Source organism: Gobio gobio (genome assembly GCF_949357685.1).
Source record: "Gobio gobio genome assembly, chromosome: 9".
NCBI lineage: Eukaryota > Metazoa > Chordata > Actinopteri > Cypriniformes > Gobionidae > Gobio > Gobio gobio.
Genome location: NC_137115.1, coordinates 39,852,057 through 39,874,164, shown reverse-complemented (window position 1 = coordinate 39,874,164; position 22,108 = coordinate 39,852,057). Strand labels below are relative to the sequence as shown.

The 22,108-nt window shown below is 42.3% G+C and overlaps 1 protein-coding gene across 1 annotated transcript; it reads right to left on the bottom strand.

Annotated features, from left to right (window-relative positions):
* Positions 1–868: 868 nt before the first annotated feature.
* wfdc1 (WAP four-disulfide core domain 1) lies at positions 869–22,108 on the bottom strand. Its single transcript, XM_079825939.1, has 7 exons — positions 21,714–22,108; positions 4,160–4,355; positions 3,862–3,945; positions 1,999–2,139; positions 1,745–1,795; positions 1,577–1,640; positions 869–1,499 (listed from the first exon to the last, which is right to left on the bottom strand). The coding sequence occupies exons 1-6, from the start codon at positions 21,831–21,833 to the stop codon at positions 1,582–1,584; spliced, it is 651 nt and encodes a 216-aa protein (XP_079682065.1). The 5' UTR covers positions 21,834–22,108; the 3' UTR covers positions 869–1,499; positions 1,577–1,581.

Sequence of the window (22,108 nt, the reverse complement as noted above, 5' to 3'; positions counted from 1 at the left end):
TTCATCTGAAAGAAGAATGTCATTTACACCTAGGATGGAGTAAATCATGGGGTAATTTTCATTTTTGGGTGATCTATCCCTTTAAGCTCGAGTTAAGATAAAATCTGCGGGACAGTGTCCCTCAGTTGCCCATCCTTGATGTACATCCTTACTCACGTCAACAAAAGTCTTATTAGTAAACTTGCCGGTAACACTTTATTTGACAGTGTCCTTATACCATAGCAGTATGCATAATTATTACATGCAACTAACCCTCAACCAAACCCTAATCACACCCTAACCCTATAATAAGTACATGTTGTTAATTAATATCACTCAGTACTTAAATATATAATTATACTGTAACAATGACACCTTAAAATAAAGTGTAACCAACTTGCCTTTAAGAATGTGAAATTTGGTCAAAATATAAGTAAATTAATTACGAGCATTTTTCATCTTCTTCCTTATAGTTAGTGAGGTAGCATTTTATTTTATAGTGCTTTCCTCCATGCACATATGTACTTATTATAGTTATTACATCAAGTAATAACTAGGTACTAACCCTGAACCTACCCCTAAACCTAAACTTAACCCATGTAGTTACCTTAACCAGTACTTTATACACTGTAGTTCACATACAGTAAAATAAAGTGCAACCATTAGTATAATTACAAAGTATATTTTCCCATAACATTTAGAGAGGTCTTGAAATGTATGTATGTTACACCACAACATTTCATTACAGAACATACTATTCATATTTATAGAATAGAATAGAATCTGTGAATAAAATTTGAAAGGCACTTCTTTCTTGGTTAATTTAAAACCCTAGTTCCTTGTCTAAAAACATAATAGGCTACACTCAAAGACGACACAGATATATTTTGTCAACTCTTTTATTTGGAATTACAAAGCAGTAATATGCAGCACCAGTTTCAAATGTTTTGATTATTAAAGGCTGTATTGTGGTTTGTCCCACTTGACTCTTATAGCTTATCAGAGAGAAGTGGAGAAAGCACAGACGGGCACAATAAATCACAGGGTCAGTAAACAAAAATAACCAAAGTTATAGTTTGAAGCACCATATGAAAAACAAATATTGTTGCTTGGTTATGGTGAACTAGTTGAGGCAATCACCTAAACACATGATTCAGACTCAGCAGCATTAAAACCACACAAAGTATGATTCTCAAAACTCTCAGATATAAGTAATTCTGAGGGAATGTGTGTTTTACTCAAAGAATGCATATGTACTGTAAGACAGATATTATTATAAGCCCTTTGATCATTTCTGTGGTCTGTTTTTGGCTTTTAAGAGGTAGGAAATTTTAGCTTTCCATTTCGGTCTCCACATTAAGCACCCAAGAAAAATAGCACCAGATATGAACAGATCTCTGGTTTAAGCTGAGGAGAAAGGCTTGTCCAGTTATGTTGGGTTTGATGGGTGGAGTTCAAGTACAAGGGTCATTGGTTACTGGTTACTATCGTCCTCTAAAATGGAAGCCACATTCAGTCACCTAAATGAGAAAAAAAAATTAGGATTCAAAAGTTGTGATTCATATGCAATTGTAAAACTCAACTAAACTCAACTCACCTGTCTCAGCCCAAGTGCTTGTGCTGATGTTTCTCATAGCTCACTGCATTGTTGGAGTTACTTCCTGATGAATACAATTAAACTCATTGTCAGTCTATTATTAATGGCTGCTTTTATTCTGCCCCTCCCTACAGCTGAAAGACAAAATAAATTGGCGGTCGTACTAACCTAAATAATCCTTGTAATCTTTGAAGGACTTGTGTCTCAGGCTACGTCCATCTAGAGGGAGAACAGTTAAATGTGTTTATTGTGTGAATATTTTATTGAAATATATTAATTCTACAATCTGCTGTTGGATTTTGAATGTAATCTTGCTATATAAACGATGTGTATAACCACCATACTAGCCTACGCAAACATATGAGTGAGTGGACAGAGCGATGGATGTGAATGAAAGATTGGATGGAGGAGCCCTTTCAGACCTGAGTTTCCACGCTGTTTGATGCACTGGCCTCGGTTTGGGATCCCAGCGGAGGGGTTTCCTGGGTTAATGATGTGGCACTCGTAACCAGTTGGGCAGAGCAAAGGCTCATCTCCATCCTCTGTGGTGCTGCAGGCCTCAGCTACACATAAACACAGTCAAGCAAGTCACTAGTTTGTGCCATTATGTGCATATCATGTGGTCAAACGAGTTACCAATGTATTTATGTTGCACAATATTTTATTAGTATTGTTATTGGAATATTGGTTTGAGCACCAGAATGTTTTTTTTTTTGCAGGCAAAGTGTGCATGTAATTCTTGTTCTTTAATGCGTGATTTGGTAATACCAGTAAATCACCTGCAGGTGGCAGTGTCACTGCTAGGGATGTATGTATTAAGAGGTCAAGGTCTGGCTGGTTAGCATGGGCCAGTTAGACCCTTCTGGAAAGTTTTCTTCAGGTATTATATATATTCCTCAAAAAAAGGGGTGAAAACCTATTGAATTTGAAAATCAAGGTAAATTGTACTTAATTTGTCTTCTGGATCTTAATATCATACAGTCACTGCTGGAGAGGGTTCAAATATGAAAAAGAGGCTGGAAAACTGAAGAATGTGCAGGACCTGGAGGATTTTTCTGAAGAACATTGGGCAGTTTAACTGCTCAGGACAAACAAGGGACTCGTGAACAACCATCACAAAACAAAAAAACAGCCGTGGATCATCCAGGGAACGACACGCAGCACTGAGAATCAATGGTTCAGAAACTTTTTATCAGGGTTATTTTAATAAATTCAGCTATTTTTTTGTCTTGTGGACTATATGTAAACATTTTGTATGTAAAATATCTTATTCAGGACAGTACTAAATAAAAAATAACATGCATTTTGTATGATCCCTCTTATTTAGTTAAAATTATTCCCATTTTCACAGATTCTGCAAGCGGTTCACATACTTTTTCATGCCACTGTGTGTATATATATATATATATATATATATATATATATATATATATATATATATATATATATATATATATATATATATATATATATATACATATATATATATATATATATATATATATATATATATACATATATATATATATATATATATATATATATATATATATATACACTGTGTATATATATATATACTAGTAATAAGTGCATAGTATGTATATGTGGAACAGGACTGTAAAATAAGGTGCTACCCAAAAATCTATCAAAAATATGAACATTTAGAAAAATTAGCTGCAGAGAGTTGATGAAATATATCAATATATATATATATTGATATATTTCATCAACTCTCTGCAGCTAATTTTTCTAAATGTTCATATTTTTGATAGATTTTTGGGTAGCACCTTATTTTACAGTCCTGTTCCACATATACATACTATGCACTTATTACTAGTTTTTATAATAACTAGGTACTAACCCTGAACTTACCCATAAACCTAACCTTAACCTATAGTTACCCTGTATTGCCGACTACTTTCTTAGGCAAGTACACTGTAAGTACACGTACTTTAAAATAAAGTGCAACCTATTTTTGGATATGAATAGACCTTAGTCAGGGTAGCATGATATTTCATTTTTGACAAGAATAAAAACGAGGCTGGAAGGTATAAGTGTTCAGCTGATGAAACATCTTTGCAAAAAACTTTCTGTATAGTCTACAAAAAAACTCCATAAAACAAAGTTGTGAGTTGTGAAAATTACATGTGATCCAAGACCTTTATGCAGCACATGCGCCTCATTTTCATTCACATCAAATTCAATACTCTATTAAGATTTCTTAATATTGTTTCAAACAGCAATGGTGAGTCAGTGCACTTATTCATTGGTTAATCGATACCCACCCTGCAGAACCTCCTCTGGTCCATCTAAAAGCCAACCGTTCCCTCCTAACCACCGCGGCTTGGGCTGCACCAACCAGTCCAGCACTGACCAAATAGAAATCAATACACATTATAAGCATGGCCAAAAGTACTCATGATTTACCTTATACACAGCCTGCTCAGTAACTTACTCCTCATGAGAGAATCAATTCATAGTAAAATCCATTTGCACTTTACCTTGTTGTATGCTAAAGCAAATGTGTGTGTCTGTGGGGTTGCTTGCAGTGATTATTGAGCAGATCATAGTGTGTTTTCTCACCGGGTGGAGGTTGCACTGACTCCAGGCAGGCGTAGATGCAGCCGTTGTAACAGCACCGTTTGTGTCTCTCACACTCAGAATCTGACCTGCAACCCGGCACCTCACAGGCCCGCTCGGGCAGCATCTGGGGCGGCGGGGGACAGCGGTCGTTCTTCTGGTGCTGAGTGTTCTGGGGATGGTTGGGGTACTCGTAGTCCTGACAGACAGACAGACAACATATGTAAGAGATAATATGGAAAAATAAAAATTGACACAGGGTTCTGCTGAACACAAAAGAAGATATTTTGAAGAGTGTTTAGTAACTAAATAGTTTCTGGTCCACATTGACATCCATAGTAAAAAGAAAATGGGGTCAATGGGGACCGGAAACTGTTTGGTTACTAAACCTCTTCATATCTTTTTTTTGTGTTGAACAGAACAACAAAACTCATATAGGTTTAGAACAACTTGAGGGTGAGTAAATGATGACAATTTTCATTTTAAATGTGCAGTAAGCAATTTCTGAGGATCGCTGTTGAAAGTGGATCAGACCGAGCAACAAAACACACTTGTAGCCAATCAGCAGCAGGGGCGTGTCCACTCATGATGGGGGAGGAGAGAGAGTGAGCAAGAAGGAGATTTAAAGGGGTCCTATAATGCCCCTTTTTACAAGATGTAAAATAAGTCTCTGATGTCCTCAGAGTGTGTATGTGAAGGTATAGCTCAAAATACAACGCAGATAATTTTTTTATAGCATGTTAAAATTGTCACGTTTTGAGGGTGAGCAAAAACCTTTTGTGTGTGTGTCCCTTTAAATGCAAATGAGCTGCGGCTTTCAAGAAGAGGGCGGAGCTTCAAGAGCTCATGTGTTGCAAAACAGGATTACCTCACGAAGACAGCCACTGAAAAGGTCTCTAAGAAGGGACAACATGCAACAGGACGTTTCTGAATAGCATATTAATTAGCATATTCTGTCATTATAATCTATAAATCGCTCATGTGGGAACTGATGTAAAATGCTTTCAGAGCCAGAGAATATTATGCTGCATGAAGATAGAACAGGTATATTTTAGTTTTAAAACTTATCTTGTCATCTTCTCAACATGGCCTCACCCCCTTTGTTGTGTTCGGGGCAGGGTTTATGTAATGTCACTAACCCGGGAAGAAGTTTGTTGTTGTCCCAACCAGCCTTTTGTTGTAGTCCTTAAAAAGTGATTTCTTTAAAAGACAATATCTTCCTTTGTTTTGAACTGCTATACTGCGTCGTAACTTTTCAGATGTTGTTTATGCTCAAACAGCAACATTACTCACTTACTACAGTAAAAAATCATAATCAAGAGATATATATATATATATATATATATATATATATATATATATATATATATATATATATATATATATATATATATATATATATATATATATATATATATATATATATATATATATATATATATATATATATATATATATATATATAAAAAGAAAAGGTCTGAGGATTATTACTGGAAAAAGAAGGGTTATGCAAGAGCTTAAGCACCCACGTTAATATTATAAAAGCTTTCCAGCACTGGAAAGACCTAAGCGGGAGGGCCTGAATACGGATGCAGAGTTTGCATTGTTTCTGCTCCATACATGAGTAACATTGGTTTTGCTATGTTTCACAAAACCAAGATATACTAGGGGTGTAACAATACCCTCATGTCACGATTCGATACACATCACGATATTGAAATCATGATACAATATTATTGCGATACTCCAAGACATGGTAAAAGGTTAACATAAAATTAACTGTTGATTAAAATGCTAAATTTGTATTTTGTATTGTGTATTTGTATTTGTACATTGCAGGTGGAAATGAATAGGCTTGGATTTGGTGCTGGTAATGCACAGGACAGTAGTGACAACAGAATAAAAATATTACTGATTCTGAAGCTGAAAATACAGAATTATTTTAGCCGGATATGCTTGCACTCTAGACTAGATATTGAAAATAATGCAGGTCACTTTTTACTGGTATCACAAGACATTTGGCATTATCAGAACCCACAATCATCCATTGCATTATTATACATTATATTCAATATTATATATAGTAGTTTAATGTAGTACTGACACTAAAACTATATTGTTACACTCCTAAGATATACTGTTTTTGTAATGTTAGCTAAAGCGACAGGACAGTTTTTAGTGTCATTGTTTGTCTGGAGCTGCATGCTTTCGACTAACAACAAGCTCTTGCTTGTATATATACTCTTGTGTACTGTATGTTCATTTTTTGTTCCTCCTTATTATTCGTTCAGCATTTTTTATTTATTTTTCACAAAGCATTATTTTGCTTCGCTTCTGCAACATACATTGCGTGTTTGTGCATTTTGGGGGTGGAAGCAAAGAAGGGAAGGGTGTGTTTGTTTGGGTTGAAATAGTGTTTCTCAGAAATCGCTTACTGCACCATTCATCATCCATCCATCATCTTCCGCTTATCCGGAGCCGGGTCGCAGGGGCAACAGTCTAAGCAGAGATGCCCAGACTTCCCTCTCCCTAGCCACTTCCTCCTGCTCTTCCGGGGGAACCCAGAGGCGTTCCAGCGTGTCCTAGGTCTTCCCCGGGGTCTCCTCCCATGCCAGAACACCTCCCTGGGAAGGCGTCCAGGAGGCATCCGAAATAAATGCCCGAGGCACTTGATGTGGAGGAGCAATGGCTCTTTGAGTTCCTCCTGAGTGACCGAGCTTCTCACCCTATCTCTAAGGGAGCGCCCAGCCACCCTGCGGTGATAGCTCATTTCGGCCGCCTGTATCCGGGATCTTGTCCTTTCGGTCATGACCCACAGCTCATGACCATAGGTGAGAGTAGGAACGTACATCGACCGGTAAATTGAGAGCTTCGCCTTACAGCTCAGCTCCTTCTTCTCCACGACAGACCGGTACATCGACTGCATTACTGCAGAAGCTGCACCGATCCGTCTGCCAATCTTCCGTTCCATCCTTCCCTCACTCGTGAACAAGACCCCAAGATACTTGAACACCTCCACTTGAGGCAGGAACTCTCCACCAACCTGAAGGGGGCAAGCCACCCTTTTCCGACTGAGAACCATGGCCTCGGACTTGGAGGTGCTGATTCTCATCCCAACCACTTCACAATCGGCTGCAAACTGTCCCAGTGCACGCTGAAGGTCTTGGTCTGAGGAGGCCAACACGACAACATCATCCGCAAAAAGCAGCGAAGAAATCGCATGGTCCCCAAACCGGACACTCTCCGGTTCCTAGAAATTCTGTCCATAAAAATTATGAACATAACCCGTAACAAAGGGCAGCCCAAAGGGTATTTCCCGGTGCTTACTGCACCTTTAAACTAAATGAAAAAGGTTATTTCGGGAAATAAAAAATAAGTAGGTTTTTGTGTATTTACTTTTATTTCAGTAAAAGCTTATTTTATTTCAAGTAAAAAAATTTTTTATGGTTTTAGTTTTAGATAATAACTAAGAACCCCCCCCCCCCCCCCCCCGATATCAGCCTAAGCGGCGCGCTACAAGAGATACAAAAGTAGCACTGGTTTTAGTATGTTATATGTCTCTTATAGCCTGCGACACGGTTTTCTCTGATGTAGCACTGTTAATATAACCGGTACACTGTATCTTGAACATAATACCTCTCATACAGATACTGAGTAAGAAGGCTTTTCATCCAAGTCTGGGCCTTTCTACTCAATAGTTTTCTTCCTCCCATGGGTTCTTCAATGGGCTCATAGATCCGCCTGAGCTAGGTTTCAGCTTGCACTAGAGGTACTCTTTAGGGTTGCAGTCTTTTCTGAGAGTCTTGCTTTTCTTTGTACAGTTCAACACTCAAGCTCACCAATTCTCTTCTTACCTTGGCCAAATATAAACTGAACGGCTGCTGAAACTCCAGACCAGAGCTGTTTAGAATGCAGACTTGTATGAGCTGGCATTCATTGCTTCATTCTTCTCCACAAGAGTCTTTTATTACAGCCCAAGTCGAAATGTGGCTGCGATTTTGTTTGCTAATTAAATTATGGGTTTGTGAACTGCACGCACCTTAAAAACTATTCACTTGGCAAGATTGGAGCTTTAATTGTAAACTTTAACTTTTAAAATAAAAGCAAATGTCTGGCATGAGCCCATTGTGGTTGATTTTGCAATATTCTTACAGAGTATAAGAACAATTAAACAGTTACATGGGGTCAGTAAGATTATTTAAAGGATTAGTTCACCCACATTTTTTTAATTCTGTCATTAATTACTCACTCTCATGTCATTCCAAACCCGTAAGACATTCGTTCATCTTCGGAACACAAATTAAGATATTTTTGATGAAATCCGAGCGCTCTCTGATCCCTCGATAGACAGCAATTTAACTAACACTTTCAAGGTCCAGAAAGGTAGTAAAAACTTTGTTAAAAAAGTCCATGCGACTTGATTTTATGAAGCGATGAGAATACTTTTTGTGCGCAAAAAAACAAACAAAAATAATGACTTTATTCAGCAATTTCTTCACGTCTGTGTCAGCTCCTGCGCAAGCATCACCAACGCATCTGCCAATGGTAAGCTGTCGTGCTGGCATAGCTTTGACGTAACTCGGAAGCTCTGCACTGTATTTACTACGTCAACAGCGTAGGAGAGAGAGAACAACATATTTGAGATAAGCTTTTTGTAACAACGTAACATTTTTTTACTCTCACATTTGATAGTTGGGATCAGTCTGCCTTTGCTTATTTAACAAACAGATTACATTTCCCCATGTGTCTCTGGGTCAGGCAGAGAGGAAGTGGTAGTGTGCTCTTCCTGTCTGGAATAGGTCCCCTGATGCTGTACTGTACATGTTTTTGTACTTATCTCTCCCAGATACTCGGTTCCTGCTTATGAGATATCAGTACTTTATACAACAGTTTGATCCAGTCCTCTGATTTGATCGGATAACAATGCCGATATTTCAATGAACAACATAGGAACTTTTTATGGTTTGATGCTGCTTTTGCTGGTTTTAAAACAAATGCAAGCAAAATATTGTAAAAGAGGTGTGTAAAGTAACAGTCTGTATCAAAAGTGTGGGCCCATAATATGCTAGATTTGACCCATTTTGTCTTTCTTGTCTGGTGAAAAATGTGTGCACTATTAACTGAGCCTATTATTTTAATGTCACCAATGCTGGGTTAAGCACTGCAAAATTACACTCCCTCACCCTCCAGCAGCCACAAAACATCCTTTACTTCCCATTTAAACTGTAACTCCACCCTGTAACTGCTCAACATCCTTCAGGTTCACTGCGTTGAGGCCCCTATTAGCATGGACAATAAGATTTGAACTAAATACATGTTGACATACTTAGCACTCTGTAGTGTGGCCTTCTAAGCCATCATTAAGATAATTATGAGAGGAAAACGAAATAGCCCCCTTTCCTCTCTCTCCAAGTTCCTCCAATGTGCTGTGATTTATGTCTAGACGTCTGCATGTTCATTTCCTGCCGAGTTCTGGGTATTTTACGGCTTCTTAGGTGCTTTGGAGGATTGGCTCAGTCTGAGCTGAGTGGAGTGAGTAGGACGGGGTCTGTATGATTGACAGATCTGAAGATGGGAACTGAAAGCTTGATGAGGGGAAGGGTTAAGGTCACTTGTTTTAGTGTTTCACCTCTTTTCCTGATAAACTCTTTTTCTCTGGTTCACGATTTTGGTGATCTCTAAGCTCTTTGAAAAAATTTAGCAGTCCCTTTGTGATGTAGACTATTTTGGACTACCTCAATATTGACATGCCATGAGGTTAGTTGAGGTAAATTGTACATTAGCAAGATTATTTTCCCTTCCCCTTAAATGTATTGTAATATGTATCATTTAAATTAATGGTGATGTTCATCATGTAGGGCCCTATCATACACCCGGCGCAATGCAGCGCCAGGCGTGATGCAAGTGTATTTTGCTAGTTTCAGCCCGACGCAGTTATCATTTTCACACGTTGTTTAAATAGAAAATGCATTTTGCGCCCATGGGTGTGCTGGTCTGAAAACAAGGTGTGTTCAGGCGCATTGTTGGCACATTGCTATTTTGAGACAACTGAAAATGACTACCCCATTGACCAACTGAAACCTGATCTAAAGTCAATAGCGCAATAGTTTTTTTGTTATTTAAAGAGTTTGTTAGTGGGTCCACAGCGCGCGTACACTTAGCTTATTAGCAACCCATTCTCACTCCCAAGGCGTCTGTAACGTGGGATCCACTGGTAGCAAGTTGAAGGACCCAAGTGCAGTTTATTCCAAATGAAACATAAATCTTAACATAAATCAAAACAAGGACTTGGCATGAACTATAACAAAAACTCACCGACAGCAGGTTACAACATTCAATACTTGACAAAGACACATGGCAAACATGAGGGCTTAAATACACACACAGACTAATGACAAGACAAGTGACACCTGTGAACAGTGATGAGACAATGAACCAATGACAGGACAAGACACAGGATCACATGAGGGCTTGGGAGTCACATGACAAGACCAGGAAGTGCACGACAAGACTGTGAACATGACAAACTCAAACATAACCATGAACATAATAAACTGAAAACAGAACCAAGAACAATGAACATGAACCAACACCAAGACACCATGTGACAGATCCCCCCCTCTATGGGCGGCCCCTGACGCCCAAACAACACCAAAACACCCATGGCCTAACAGAAAGTCTTAACAAAAAGTCTTGGGGGGCGGTCTTGGGGGAGGGATGGTGGGCCAGGCCCGTGCAGGGGCACCGGACCCAGACATGACCTGGACGGGCCTGGGAGCGTGGGCGGACCTGGACCCTGTGGCGTGGGCGGACCTGGACCCTGAGGCGTGGGCGGACCTGGACCCTGTGGCGTGGGCGGACCTGGACCCTGAGGCGTGGGCGGACCTGGACCCTGAGGCGTGGGCGCACCTGGACCCTGAGGCGTGGGCGGACCTGGACCCTGTGGCGTGGGCGGACCTGGACCCTCGGGCGTGGGAGGACCTGGACCCTCGGGCGTGGGAGGACCTGGACCCTCGGGCGTGGGAGGACCTGGACCCTCGGGCGTGGGAGGACCTGGACCCTCGGGCGTGGGAGGACCTGGACCCTCGGGCGTGGGAGGACCTGGACCCTCGGGCGTGGGAGGACCTGGACCCTCGGGCGTGGGAGGACCTGGACCCTCGGGCGTGGGGGGACCTGGACCCTCGGGCGTGGGAGGACCTGGACCCTCGGGCGTGGGAGGACCTGGACCCTCGGGCGTGGGAGGACCTGGACCCTCGGGCGTGGGAGGACCTGGACCCTCGGGCGTGGGAGGACCTGGACCCTCGGGCGTGGGAGGACCTGGACCCTCAGGCGTGGGTGACCATGGCGGCAACGGCAGTTCACCGGGCCATGGCGGCAACGGGAGTTCATCGGGCCATGGCGGTAACGGGAGTTCATCAGGCCATGGCGGTAACGGGAGTTCATCAGGCCACAGAGGCGGGGCCTTCATGGCCTCCATGTACCCCTTGCCCCCCCCCAAAATTTTCTTGGGCGGGACAGCGGGGCCGTGGGCTGGAGCCTGGACGGGGCCTTGGGCTGGAGCCTGGACGGGGCCTTGGGCTGGAGCCTGGACGGGGCCTTGGGCTGGAGCCTGGACGGGGCCTTGGGCTGGAGCCTGGACGGGGCCTTGGGCTGGAGCCTGGACGGGGCCTTGGGCTGGAGCCTGGACGGGGCCGTGGGCTGGAGCCTGGACGGGGCCGTGGGCTGGAGCCTGGACGGGGCCTTGGGCTGGAGCCTGGACGGGGCCTTGGGCTGGAGCCTGGACGGGGCCTGGAGCCTGGGCGTGGGCTGGAGCCTGGACGTGGGCTGGAGCATGGACGTGGGCTGGAGCCTGGACGTGGACGTGGGCTGGAGCCTGGACGTGGGCTGGAGCCTGGACTTGGGCTGGAGCCTGGACGTGGGCTGGAGCGGATGACTCTGGCTGGATTGTGGTGGGTACTGTGGGGTTGTGGGGCCCCTCCTCCACAGTCCCCACCGTAAAAGAAGACCCAGCCAGCAGAAGAGCAAAGTCAATATATTGGGCCAGGGAAAAATGGATCTTCCCCCCTGGCATCTGTGAGCGGATAGGGTTGTTTAGCCCAAACCTAAAAATGTCCTTGAGGGCCACGTCATTAAAGTCTACCTCATGACTGAGTTCACAAAAGTCCTGAACATAATTTTCAATGGCCTGATGGCCTTGACGAAGGCGTAGGAGGGCAACTGCTGGGTCCATTGTTGACGGTCAAGTATTCTGTAACGTGGGATCCACTGGTAGCAAGTTGAAGGACCCAAGTGCAGTTTATTCCAAATGAAACATAAATCTTAACATAAATCAAAACAAGGACTTGGCATGAACTATAACAAAAACTCACCGACAGCAGGTTACAACATTCAATACTTGACAAAGACACATGGCAAACATGAGGGCTTAAATACACACACAGACTAATGACAAGACAAGTGACACCTGTGAACAGTGATGAGACAATGAACCAATGACAGGACAAGACACAGGATCACATGAGGGCTTGGGAGTCACATGACAAGACCAGGAAGTGCACGACAAGACTGTGAACATGACAAACTCAAACATAACCATGAACATAATAAACTGAAAACAGAACCAAGAACAATGAACATGAACCAACACCAAGACACCATTAATGTTGTTACCCGCTGTCGGTGAGTTTAGTTATTGCCAAGCCAAGCCAAGCCAAGCCAAGCCAAGCCAAGCCAAGCCAAGCCAAGCCAAGCCAAGCCAAGCCAAGCCAAGCCAAGCCAAGCCAAGCCAAGCCAAGCCAAGCCAAGCCAAGCCAAGCCAAGCCAAGCCAAGCCAAGCCAAGCCAAGCCAAGCCAAGCCAAGCCAAGCCAAGCCAAGCCAAGCCAAGCCAAGCCAAGCCAAGCCAAGCCAAGCCAAGCCAAGCCAAGCCAAGCCAAGCCAAGCCAAGCCAAGCCAAGCCAAGCCAAGCCAAGCCAAGCCAAGCCAAGCCAAGCCAAGCCAAGCCAAGCCAAGCCAAGCCAAGCCAAGCCAAGCCAAGCCAAGCCAAGCCAAGCCAAGCCAAGCCAAGCCAAGCCAAGCCAAGCCAAGCCAAGCCAAGCCAAGCCAAGCCAAGCCAAGCCAAGCCAAGCCAAGCCAAGCCAAGCCAAGCCAAGCCAAGCCAAGCCAAGCCAAGCCAAGCCAAGCCAAGCCAAGCCAAGCCAAGCCAAGCCAAGCCAAGCCAAGCCAAGCCAAGCCAAGCCAAGCCAAGCCAAGCCAAGCCAAGCCAAGCCAAGCCAAGCCAAGCCAAGCCAAGCCAAGCCAAGCCAAGCCAAGCCAAGCCAAGCCAAGCCAAGCCAAGCCAAGCCAAGCCAAGCCAAGCCAAGCCAAGCCAAGCCAAGCCAAGCCAAGCCAAGCCAAGCCAAGCCAAGCCAAGCCAAGCCAAGCCAAGCCAAGCCAAGCCAAGCCAAGCCAAGCCAAGCCAAGCCAAGCCAAGCCAAGCCAAGCCAAGCCAAGCCAAGCCAAGCCAAGCCAAGCCAAGCCAAGCCAAGCCAAGCCAAGCCAAGCCAAGCCAAGCCAAGCCAAGCCAAGCCAAGCCAAGCCAAGCCAAGCCAAGCCAAGCCAAGCCAAGCCAAGCCAAGCCAAGCCAAGCCAAGCCAAGCCAAGCCAAGCCAAGCCAAGCCAAGCCAAGCCAAGCCAAGCCAAGCCAAGCCAAGCCAAGCCAAGCCAAGCCAAGCCAAGCCAAGCCAAGCCAAGCCAAGCCAAGCCAAGCCAAGCCAAGCCAAGCCAAGCCAAGCCAAGCCAAGCCAAGCCAAGCCAAGCCAAGCCAAGCCAAGCCAAGCCAAGCCAAGCCAAGCCAAGCCAAGCCAAGCCAAGCCAAGCCAAGCCAAGCCAAGCCAAGCCAAGCCAAGCCAAGCCAAGCCAAGCCAAGCCAAGCCAAGCCAAGCCAAGCCAAGCCAAGCCAAGCCAAGCCAAGCCAAGCCAAGCCAAGCCAAGCCAAGCCAAGCCAAGCCAAGCCAAGCCAAGCCAAGCCAAGCCAAGCCAAGCCAAGCCAAGCCAAGCCAAGCCAAGCCAAGCCAAGCCAAGCCAAGCCAAGCCAAGCCAAGCCAAGCCAAGCCAAGCCAAGCCAAGCCAAGCCAAGCCAAGCCAAGCCAAGCCAAGCCAAGCCAAGCCAAGCCAAGCCAAGCCAAGCCAAGCCAAGCCAAGCCAAGCCAAGCCAAGCCAAGCCAAGCCAAGCCAAGCCAAGCCAAGCCAAGCCAAGCCAAGCCAAGCCAAGCCAAGCCAAGCCAAGCCAAGCCAAGCCAAGCCAAGCCAAGCCAAGCCAAGCCAAGCCAAGCCAAGCCAAGCCAAGCCAAGCCAAGCCAAGCCAAGCCAAGCCAAGCCAAGCCAAGCCAAGCCAAGCCAAGCCAAGCCAAGCCAAGCCAAGCCAAGCCAAGCCAAGCCAAGCCAAGCCAAGCCAAGCCAAGCCAAGCCAAGCCAAGCCAAGCCAAGCCAAGCCAAGCCAAGCCAAGCCAAGCCAAGCCAAGCCAAGCCAAGCCAAGCCAAGCCAAGCCAAGCCAAGCCAAGCCAAGCCAAGCCAAGCCAAGCCAAGCCAAGCCAAGCCAAGCCAAGCCAAGCCAAGCCAAGCCAAGCCAAGCCAAGCCAAGCCAAGCCAAGCCAAGCCAAGCCAAGCCAAGCCAAGCCAAGCCAAGCCAAGCCAAGCCAAGCCAAGCCAAGCCTTTGGATTATGTTTGGATTATGTTTGGATTATGTTTGGATTATGTTTGGATTATGTTTGGATTATGTTTGGATTATGTTTGGATTATGTTTGGATTATGTTTGGATTATGTTTGGATTATGTTTGGATTATGTTTGTAAATAAACTGCACTTGGGTCCTTCAACTTGCCTCCAGTGGATAGATCGTTACAGCGTCAAAATCCGAAGCATGGTCAAGTGCCTTCCGAAGGTCAAGTCACAACGAAGACGCACCCCTAGGCGTCACTATATCGACACGCTGGCTGCTCCAGTCATTTCAGTTGTAGATCAAGACGCATTTTATTCTTTGCATTTGTAAAAGCAGACATGATTTTATTAATATTTAAAGGTTACTTTTATATTTTGGAGCAGCTAACCCAACTCCTACCCTAAACCTACCCAATTCTAAACAATATAAAACACAGTCACATGTATTTATTGCAAAAACTGACCAAAAAGAGTATAAAACTATTAACTCATGTTGCATTCCAAGTCTTCTGAAGTCACACGATGTCTTTATGTGAAGAACAGAGTTTATCTTAATGTTTTAATCACTGAGATGATGATCGCGCCGCTCCGTGAACGCACTCATTCATATCTTATTCAAATAATACACAGTACACACGACTCGCATGACGCAATTGGTCACAAGACACACGAGAGCCAATGACATTTTACAATCAAAGCTGACGTAATGACGCAATTAGTCACAAGATATACAAGAGCCAATGCAATTTCACTATGAAAACAGACATAACGGGCGGCAATATTTTACATTTTATGTGTTCATGATCTTCTGCGGATGGAGACGCTGATGCTTCGGATTTTGATGCCTTGGGAGTGAGAACGGGTTGCAAACACACACACAGGGCACACAAACATTTTTAAATGTGAAAAATTAAAGGATTAAAATGTAAAAGATTATTATTGTGTTCATAAATATAAAAATGCCTACATGTCATATTGGATAGTCATTGCAGGCATCATTGGACGAGCAGATCCATTTCCTTGCTAGAGAAACGTTCAGTTTTTCCGCTTGCAAATTCCGCCATGTAAATAGCAAATCCGCCACGGCACGAGCATAACAGGATTTTAAAGGGAATGGGAGATGAAACTCTGATTTGTTTATTGCACGTTACGGCCAAAAGACACCCATTACTCATTAAGAGAATAGGGACAACTCTTTTGGACTATGCGCCGGGCGCGTTGACCATTTTTCCTGTCGTTAAACAACAAAAGTAGATTCGGACACTCCCTAAGTGCTTTAGACCATGCGCTTAGATCATTAAAATAGGGCCAGTAATGTCAATTCTTATACATTCTAGACCAAACCTGGGTTTTGAACATACATACCAGCTAAACATACCTTGCTGTAAACATCAGCACCATAGGAAACTGGCTAACAACCACTCAAATCAACCTAACAATCACCCAGAACACCCTAGAAACTGCCTAGAAGCCACCCAGAACACTCCAGCAACCACATATCAACACCTAAGTAATGACCCAGATAACCCAGCAACTGCCTAGCAATCACCTAGAGCACTCTAGCAGCTATACCTTGTGCCGAGTTTTGCCATGCCATGCACGACTCTCATTTTCTTAAGAAACTTGAGGTTGAATGACTTTGGCCTGGCTGAAAATATGCCAGGAAGACCCAAAGAGGGGTTTTCACAGTGATGCCATAGAAGAACCATTTTTGGTTCCCTGAAGAACCGTTTTGTGAAAGGTTCTTTGAAGAACCATTTTTTTCTAACCATTTTATAGTCTAAAGAACCTTTCTTCACTAAAAAGAACCTTTTTGTGCAATGGAAAGGTTCTTTGTATATTAAAGGTTCTTCATGGAACCATACACCCCGCCAAAGAACCAATTAAGAACCTTTATTTTTAAGAGTGTAGGTAGGTACAATTGAGAAATACATTCTTAATGAAAATTTTATGTAGGCTTTTTTTTTTTTATCCAAACATTTATATAGATATTTTAACATGGGCGTGATAATGTTTTTTTTTTTTTTTACAAAGCCTCTTTGCATCTATAGATTTTTTAAAAAGTTCTTGTTTCATTTTCCTGTGAAACTACTATTTCTATCTCAGCTGACTGGGATTACTGCTGAACGCCCTCTGCAACAGAACACATGACCGCTGTAGAACTGCTTAAGCCTGATCTCGTGTTGGGTATTAGCCGGAGTTGAAACACCAGTCAAATTCTTCTTCAAGAACTTGTATACTTATAAAGATAAAGACTCCCTAAATGACTGTCAAGTTAGCTTCTTTTTGTTAGTAGCTTGAAGCTTGGTAAACTCAAAGTAGCTTCTTTAACACTGGACAATGAGACGTTTCCGACAAGTTCCAGGGTGTTAATCAAATATTTTAAGCTGCAAATGGATGTTTAATATCTTGCAAAAACTACAAAAATGAATGATTACTCTCTTGCAAATGCTATTTATGGTGCAAAACATCAACAGCTCCATCAAGTTTGAAATAACCTGTCATGCAAGCAGATATTGCACTGTTAATTTAGGGCCAGGCAAATTAGTGTGAGAGCGCAAATCCTAAAAAGTGCTGATGGGAGTGGAATGTTCAGCGTGTTATCTACTGACGCACAAATTAAAGATGCAGATGCAGCCGGATCATTTCCAAAATGACCAACGCAATCTACCAAGAGCAGCGCAAAATAACTTCTGGTTTACGACGTGCTTTTTTTGAGCGGTAAATAATGGCGCAAATGTCAATTGATGAACGCAAACCTTATGCCGAGTTCCCATTGCACGATTTTCAAAGTCGTCGGATCACAATTCTTTTCACACTGCACGGCTATCTGGGGTAGTATTGAGTTGCTGCTCTGGGCATACTGCAGGACAGGAGGTTTCACATTGCATGACTTTACAATGGGAAGAATCGCAGACAACTCTGTCTGGTTTCACAACCAAACACACAAATTGATACTGGAATTGTTTTTAAAACTGGTAACCCGCAAGAAGCTTGCGATCCAAATTGTGCGCTGATTTGCAGCGAAAAGGAGAAAAAAAAAGAAGAAAATGTTTTTGCTTTATTTCAGTTTGATATATTTGTCAATATAACTATTAAAATACTGATATTGTGGTTTATAACAGTCCTCCCTGAACTTCCCGCTGCCCTGTATCTTGCTCTCTCATTGGCTGTAGGTCATCGCCAATGTAGATTTCAGTCAGAACACATTTCGCACAGCAGGATTTTGAATCATCAGCGGTTCTCTTAGATCGCGTCTTTGACAATTCACACTGCGTGATTGTCACTTGCGTGACAAAGCAACGATTTGCCTCCGATTTGGGGCATTTTCTGCGATTTCGCAAAACCTGTCGGCAAGTGAAAATCTGGACTAAACCGTGCAAGTGTGAACTTGCCATTAGTAAATCACCTTGCATGATTCATTTAAATACTCTCCTCCCATAAATTTCAGCTTCAAATAATAACGAATGGGGTAATACTGATGTATTTTATGTCGTAGAATAAAAAGTGAAAGTGTCTTGAGCTCGTGTTCACCACAAACGTTATTTCAGCCATTTAAACAAAATCCCATTGACTTCGGGACGATGGAACCGGAAGTGCTAAAATGCCAACTGGCTTCCGTATTTTGGCCTACAAAGTGATGTTATACCTGCACCACTCTATAAGGTCAGCAGCAAAAATACTCTTGGCCTTGTCCACATCTTTTCAGCGCTATTATTTTTACTGTGTCTTTAGTAAATCCTGACAGTAGTTTTTTAACGTCAAAAGAGGGTTTGCGCTGGAGCGAGCAGTAAAGCTGGCACTTAGAGTCTACTGTGAGCAAATAAAACATGAAAGACGTGGACAGACACTTCACATCATCTCAGGAGGTTGTTGACAGGTAGCTCTGAAACATCTGTCATCATCTCTGTCAGCTTTAAAACCGTTCGCCCTTGGCCTGTTATCGTCACTGTGGACCTCAGAGATTGGTGGGGTTGTGAGGGTACAGCAGAGTTGGGATGACCACTCACATGCCTTTACATGTCCTACAGAGACACAGACTGATCTGTTATATGTCGTAAAAAGCTTTGATTCCACAGTCTTTTGTGATGGCTATCTTTACAAAGATGAATGATAAATATTTAGTTTTATCTTACTTTAGAAATCCAAACCCTACAAAACAAGCTCATGGATTGATTACATTCGGATTCAGAGTTTTTCACAAAACAGCCACAAGCATTTTTAAGCACAAATGCTTTGAAAGGATAAATAGTCTATGGCTGTTAGCAGTCATGAGTGAGCTGGAAGCCAGCTGGACTGGATGGCTTTTGGACCGCTTCAGGCCCACCCAGAAAATACAGAATGCTGGCTCAAACCCACTTTCTCTCTCCTCTAACAATACTGTCTAACGAAACCCTAAAAGTGAGGGCGCAGCTCATCTATTTTTCTGACCCCTGTTATTGCTGTTTTTCTTAAGAGAGGTCACATCAGTGTGAACCTAATTATGATTCATTGCTATAACAGCTTTGTGCTGTGTCTACACATCCTTCATCAGTTCACACCAATGACCTCGCAGAAGCAGAGCGCGAAAGAGGACAGCTAGGGAAGATAGCAGATGTTACTTGTCATAATGCCAAATGGAAATAATAAATTAACACATAAAAATGAACGAGAGGTTTTTTAAGGACAAAATCAGCAAGAAGACAATGCGCAGAACATGAGTTACTCTAAGGTTACTTTAGGCACGGCCCATTTCCTGTGGCATGTGAATGGATCTGTTTGAAAATCTTGTCAATCTTGAATTCCACAGAGGAGTCGTAATCAGAATAACTCTGGAATTCAGTCAGTTGCTTAGGAAGGGATATCCCTCCAGTGCAAATTCCATCTTGCCATCCCTTAAAAATTGTTATCAATCAAACTTACACTTATTGGGGCTAATGAGCAGAGGGCCAAAAACCTCCTGCCTCAAGTCCCTATGCTTCTGTTGCACACACAATACATTCTATACTGTCTGAGTATTCAACCGTAGCCACTCCACTGGAGTCACAGAGACAGAGTGTATTCATTACTTTTTCCCCCATAATGGTCTCACAGATGCCAACCTTCACCAACACTGCCTTCACTAACAACAAAGGGCCAAAGATACCATGGTATTACCATTTCTTCGAACAAATGTACATAAGATATCATATAACAGTGCAAATGTGCATACTACTACTTATTTGAAGTCTGTGGTAATCTGAAAATAAAATCTTGAAAATATAAATAGAACACAAAATATACCATAAACTATAATCCAAAAGAAACATGGCATGGCACCATGACAATTCCATGATAAAAATATTAGTGTACATCAGTGATGCCAGTAACGCGTTACTTAGTAATGCGTAATCTAACGCGTTACTATTTCCAAACCAGTAATCGGATTAAAGTAATTTATCCAAGTCACTGTGAGTTACTATTTTAGTAATTTTCCTTAGTAAAAATATATATTTACTTCTTGCGTCTCGGGGAGAGTATTTATATTAAGTCAAGAAAGACTTTATTTCCAGGAAAAAAATTTTCATTTCAACTCAAAATGTCAGGAGATACATTGTTGACGTTACTGTTAAAAATGCACTTCCAATAAAGTGAGTGTTGGCAAAAACGGTTGTCATTTCTATGTTGAGGCGGCAGGGGTGTTGTCGGCAACTGCTGAATGTAACTAATAAAGTAACTTGTAATCTAATTTAGTTACTTTTAAAATCAAGTAATCTGTAAAGTAACTAAGTTACTTTTTAAAGGAGTAATCAGTAATCAGATTACTTTTTCAAAGTAACTGTGGCAACACTGGTGTACATGAATATTGTATGACATTGTACCATGGTAGTAATATGAAAATACCATTGTACATGATTATGGTCGGTACTATTCACATTGGTTTCAAAATACTATGGTACAAAAATATGGCAAGGCAGTTATCACAATAGATTACATATTTGCATATATGCATTTTAAATAATAATAAAAAATTATGTAGATACATAAAAATATAAAGATATATAAAGTATTTGTGCTCAGCACAAAAATATCTTTTTTTTCCATTCCATTAAAAAAGTACCATGAAACAGTCTTTGTAATGTACTTTTTGTAATAGTAATACTATCATAAATATGGCATGTGAATATTGTAATTCAGTACCATGGTATACATTACCATTCAAATGTTTGTGGTCAGTAAGTCTTTTTTAAAGAAATAAATACTTCAAGAAGCATAAACTTGATCAAAAGTATCAAGACATTTATAATGTAACAAAAAGATTTCTATTTCAAAAAATTAACTTTCTTAATTAAGTATTCTAAAGCAAAATGTATCACAATTTCAACAAACAAATATTAAACAGCACAACCGTTTTCAACATTGATATTTACAAGAAATGTTTCTTAAATGAGCACTAATCAGCATATTATAAGATTTCTGAAGACTGGAGTAATGATGCTGAAAATTCAGCTTTTGCCATCTCAGGAATAAATGACTTTTTACAAATTTATATAGAAAACAGTTATTTTATTTTTATTTCACAATATAATTTTTTCTGTATTTTTGATAAAATAAATGTAGCCTTATTCCGCATAACAGACTTTCACAAACATTAAAAAAAATCTTAGTGTACATTAGCACAAACACACACACACACACACACACACACACACACACACACACACACACACACACACACACACACACACACACACACACACACACACACACACACACACACACACACACACACACACACACACACACACACACACACACACACACACACACACACACACACACACACACACACACACACACACACACACACACACACACACACACACACATTGAATCCTCACCTTTTGGTTGAGTCCCCTCTTCCTGATCATGCGTGCATTCCCTGAACCAGATGCCAACAGCAGAAAGAAACAGACCAGCACAACCGGCACAAACCCAATCCGGATCTGACAGCCCGGCATGGTCCCGCTCTTTCAGCCTAACGCTCCTTCTCTCCCAGTAATCCTCACACTTTTGAAGTTGGTCCCGCCGTTCAAAACTTTGTTGTTGGATGTGTTTATGTTGTGGCTTCCTCCAGCGTTTATGTGTGGTTAAGGTCTCTGTCCTATTGCAGTTACATAAATTCTTCTACAGGAGAGGGGAAAAAATCAGAACACCACAGAAGGAGTGAGAGAAGGATAAGTCAAAGAAAGAGAAAAAGAGACAGCTGTCTGTGCATCGGTTATTCTGAGGAGAG

What these genes read in the sequence shown, in the direction of transcription:
- wfdc1 (XM_079825939.1), bottom strand. Translation starts at nt 21,833, where the DNA reads ATGCCGGGCTGTCAGATCCGGATTGGGTTTGTGCCGGTTGTGCTGGTC. An exon ending in AGAGGGGACTCAACCAAAAG is followed by an intron (nt 4,356 to 21,713) that starts GTGAGGATTCAA and finishes TCTGTCTGTCAG; the next exon opens with GACTACGAGTACCCCAACCA. An exon ending in ACCAGAGGAGGTTCTGCAGG is followed by an intron (nt 2,140 to 3,861) that starts GTGGGTATCGAT and finishes GTTTATGTGTAG; the next exon opens with CTGAGGCCTGCAGCACCACA.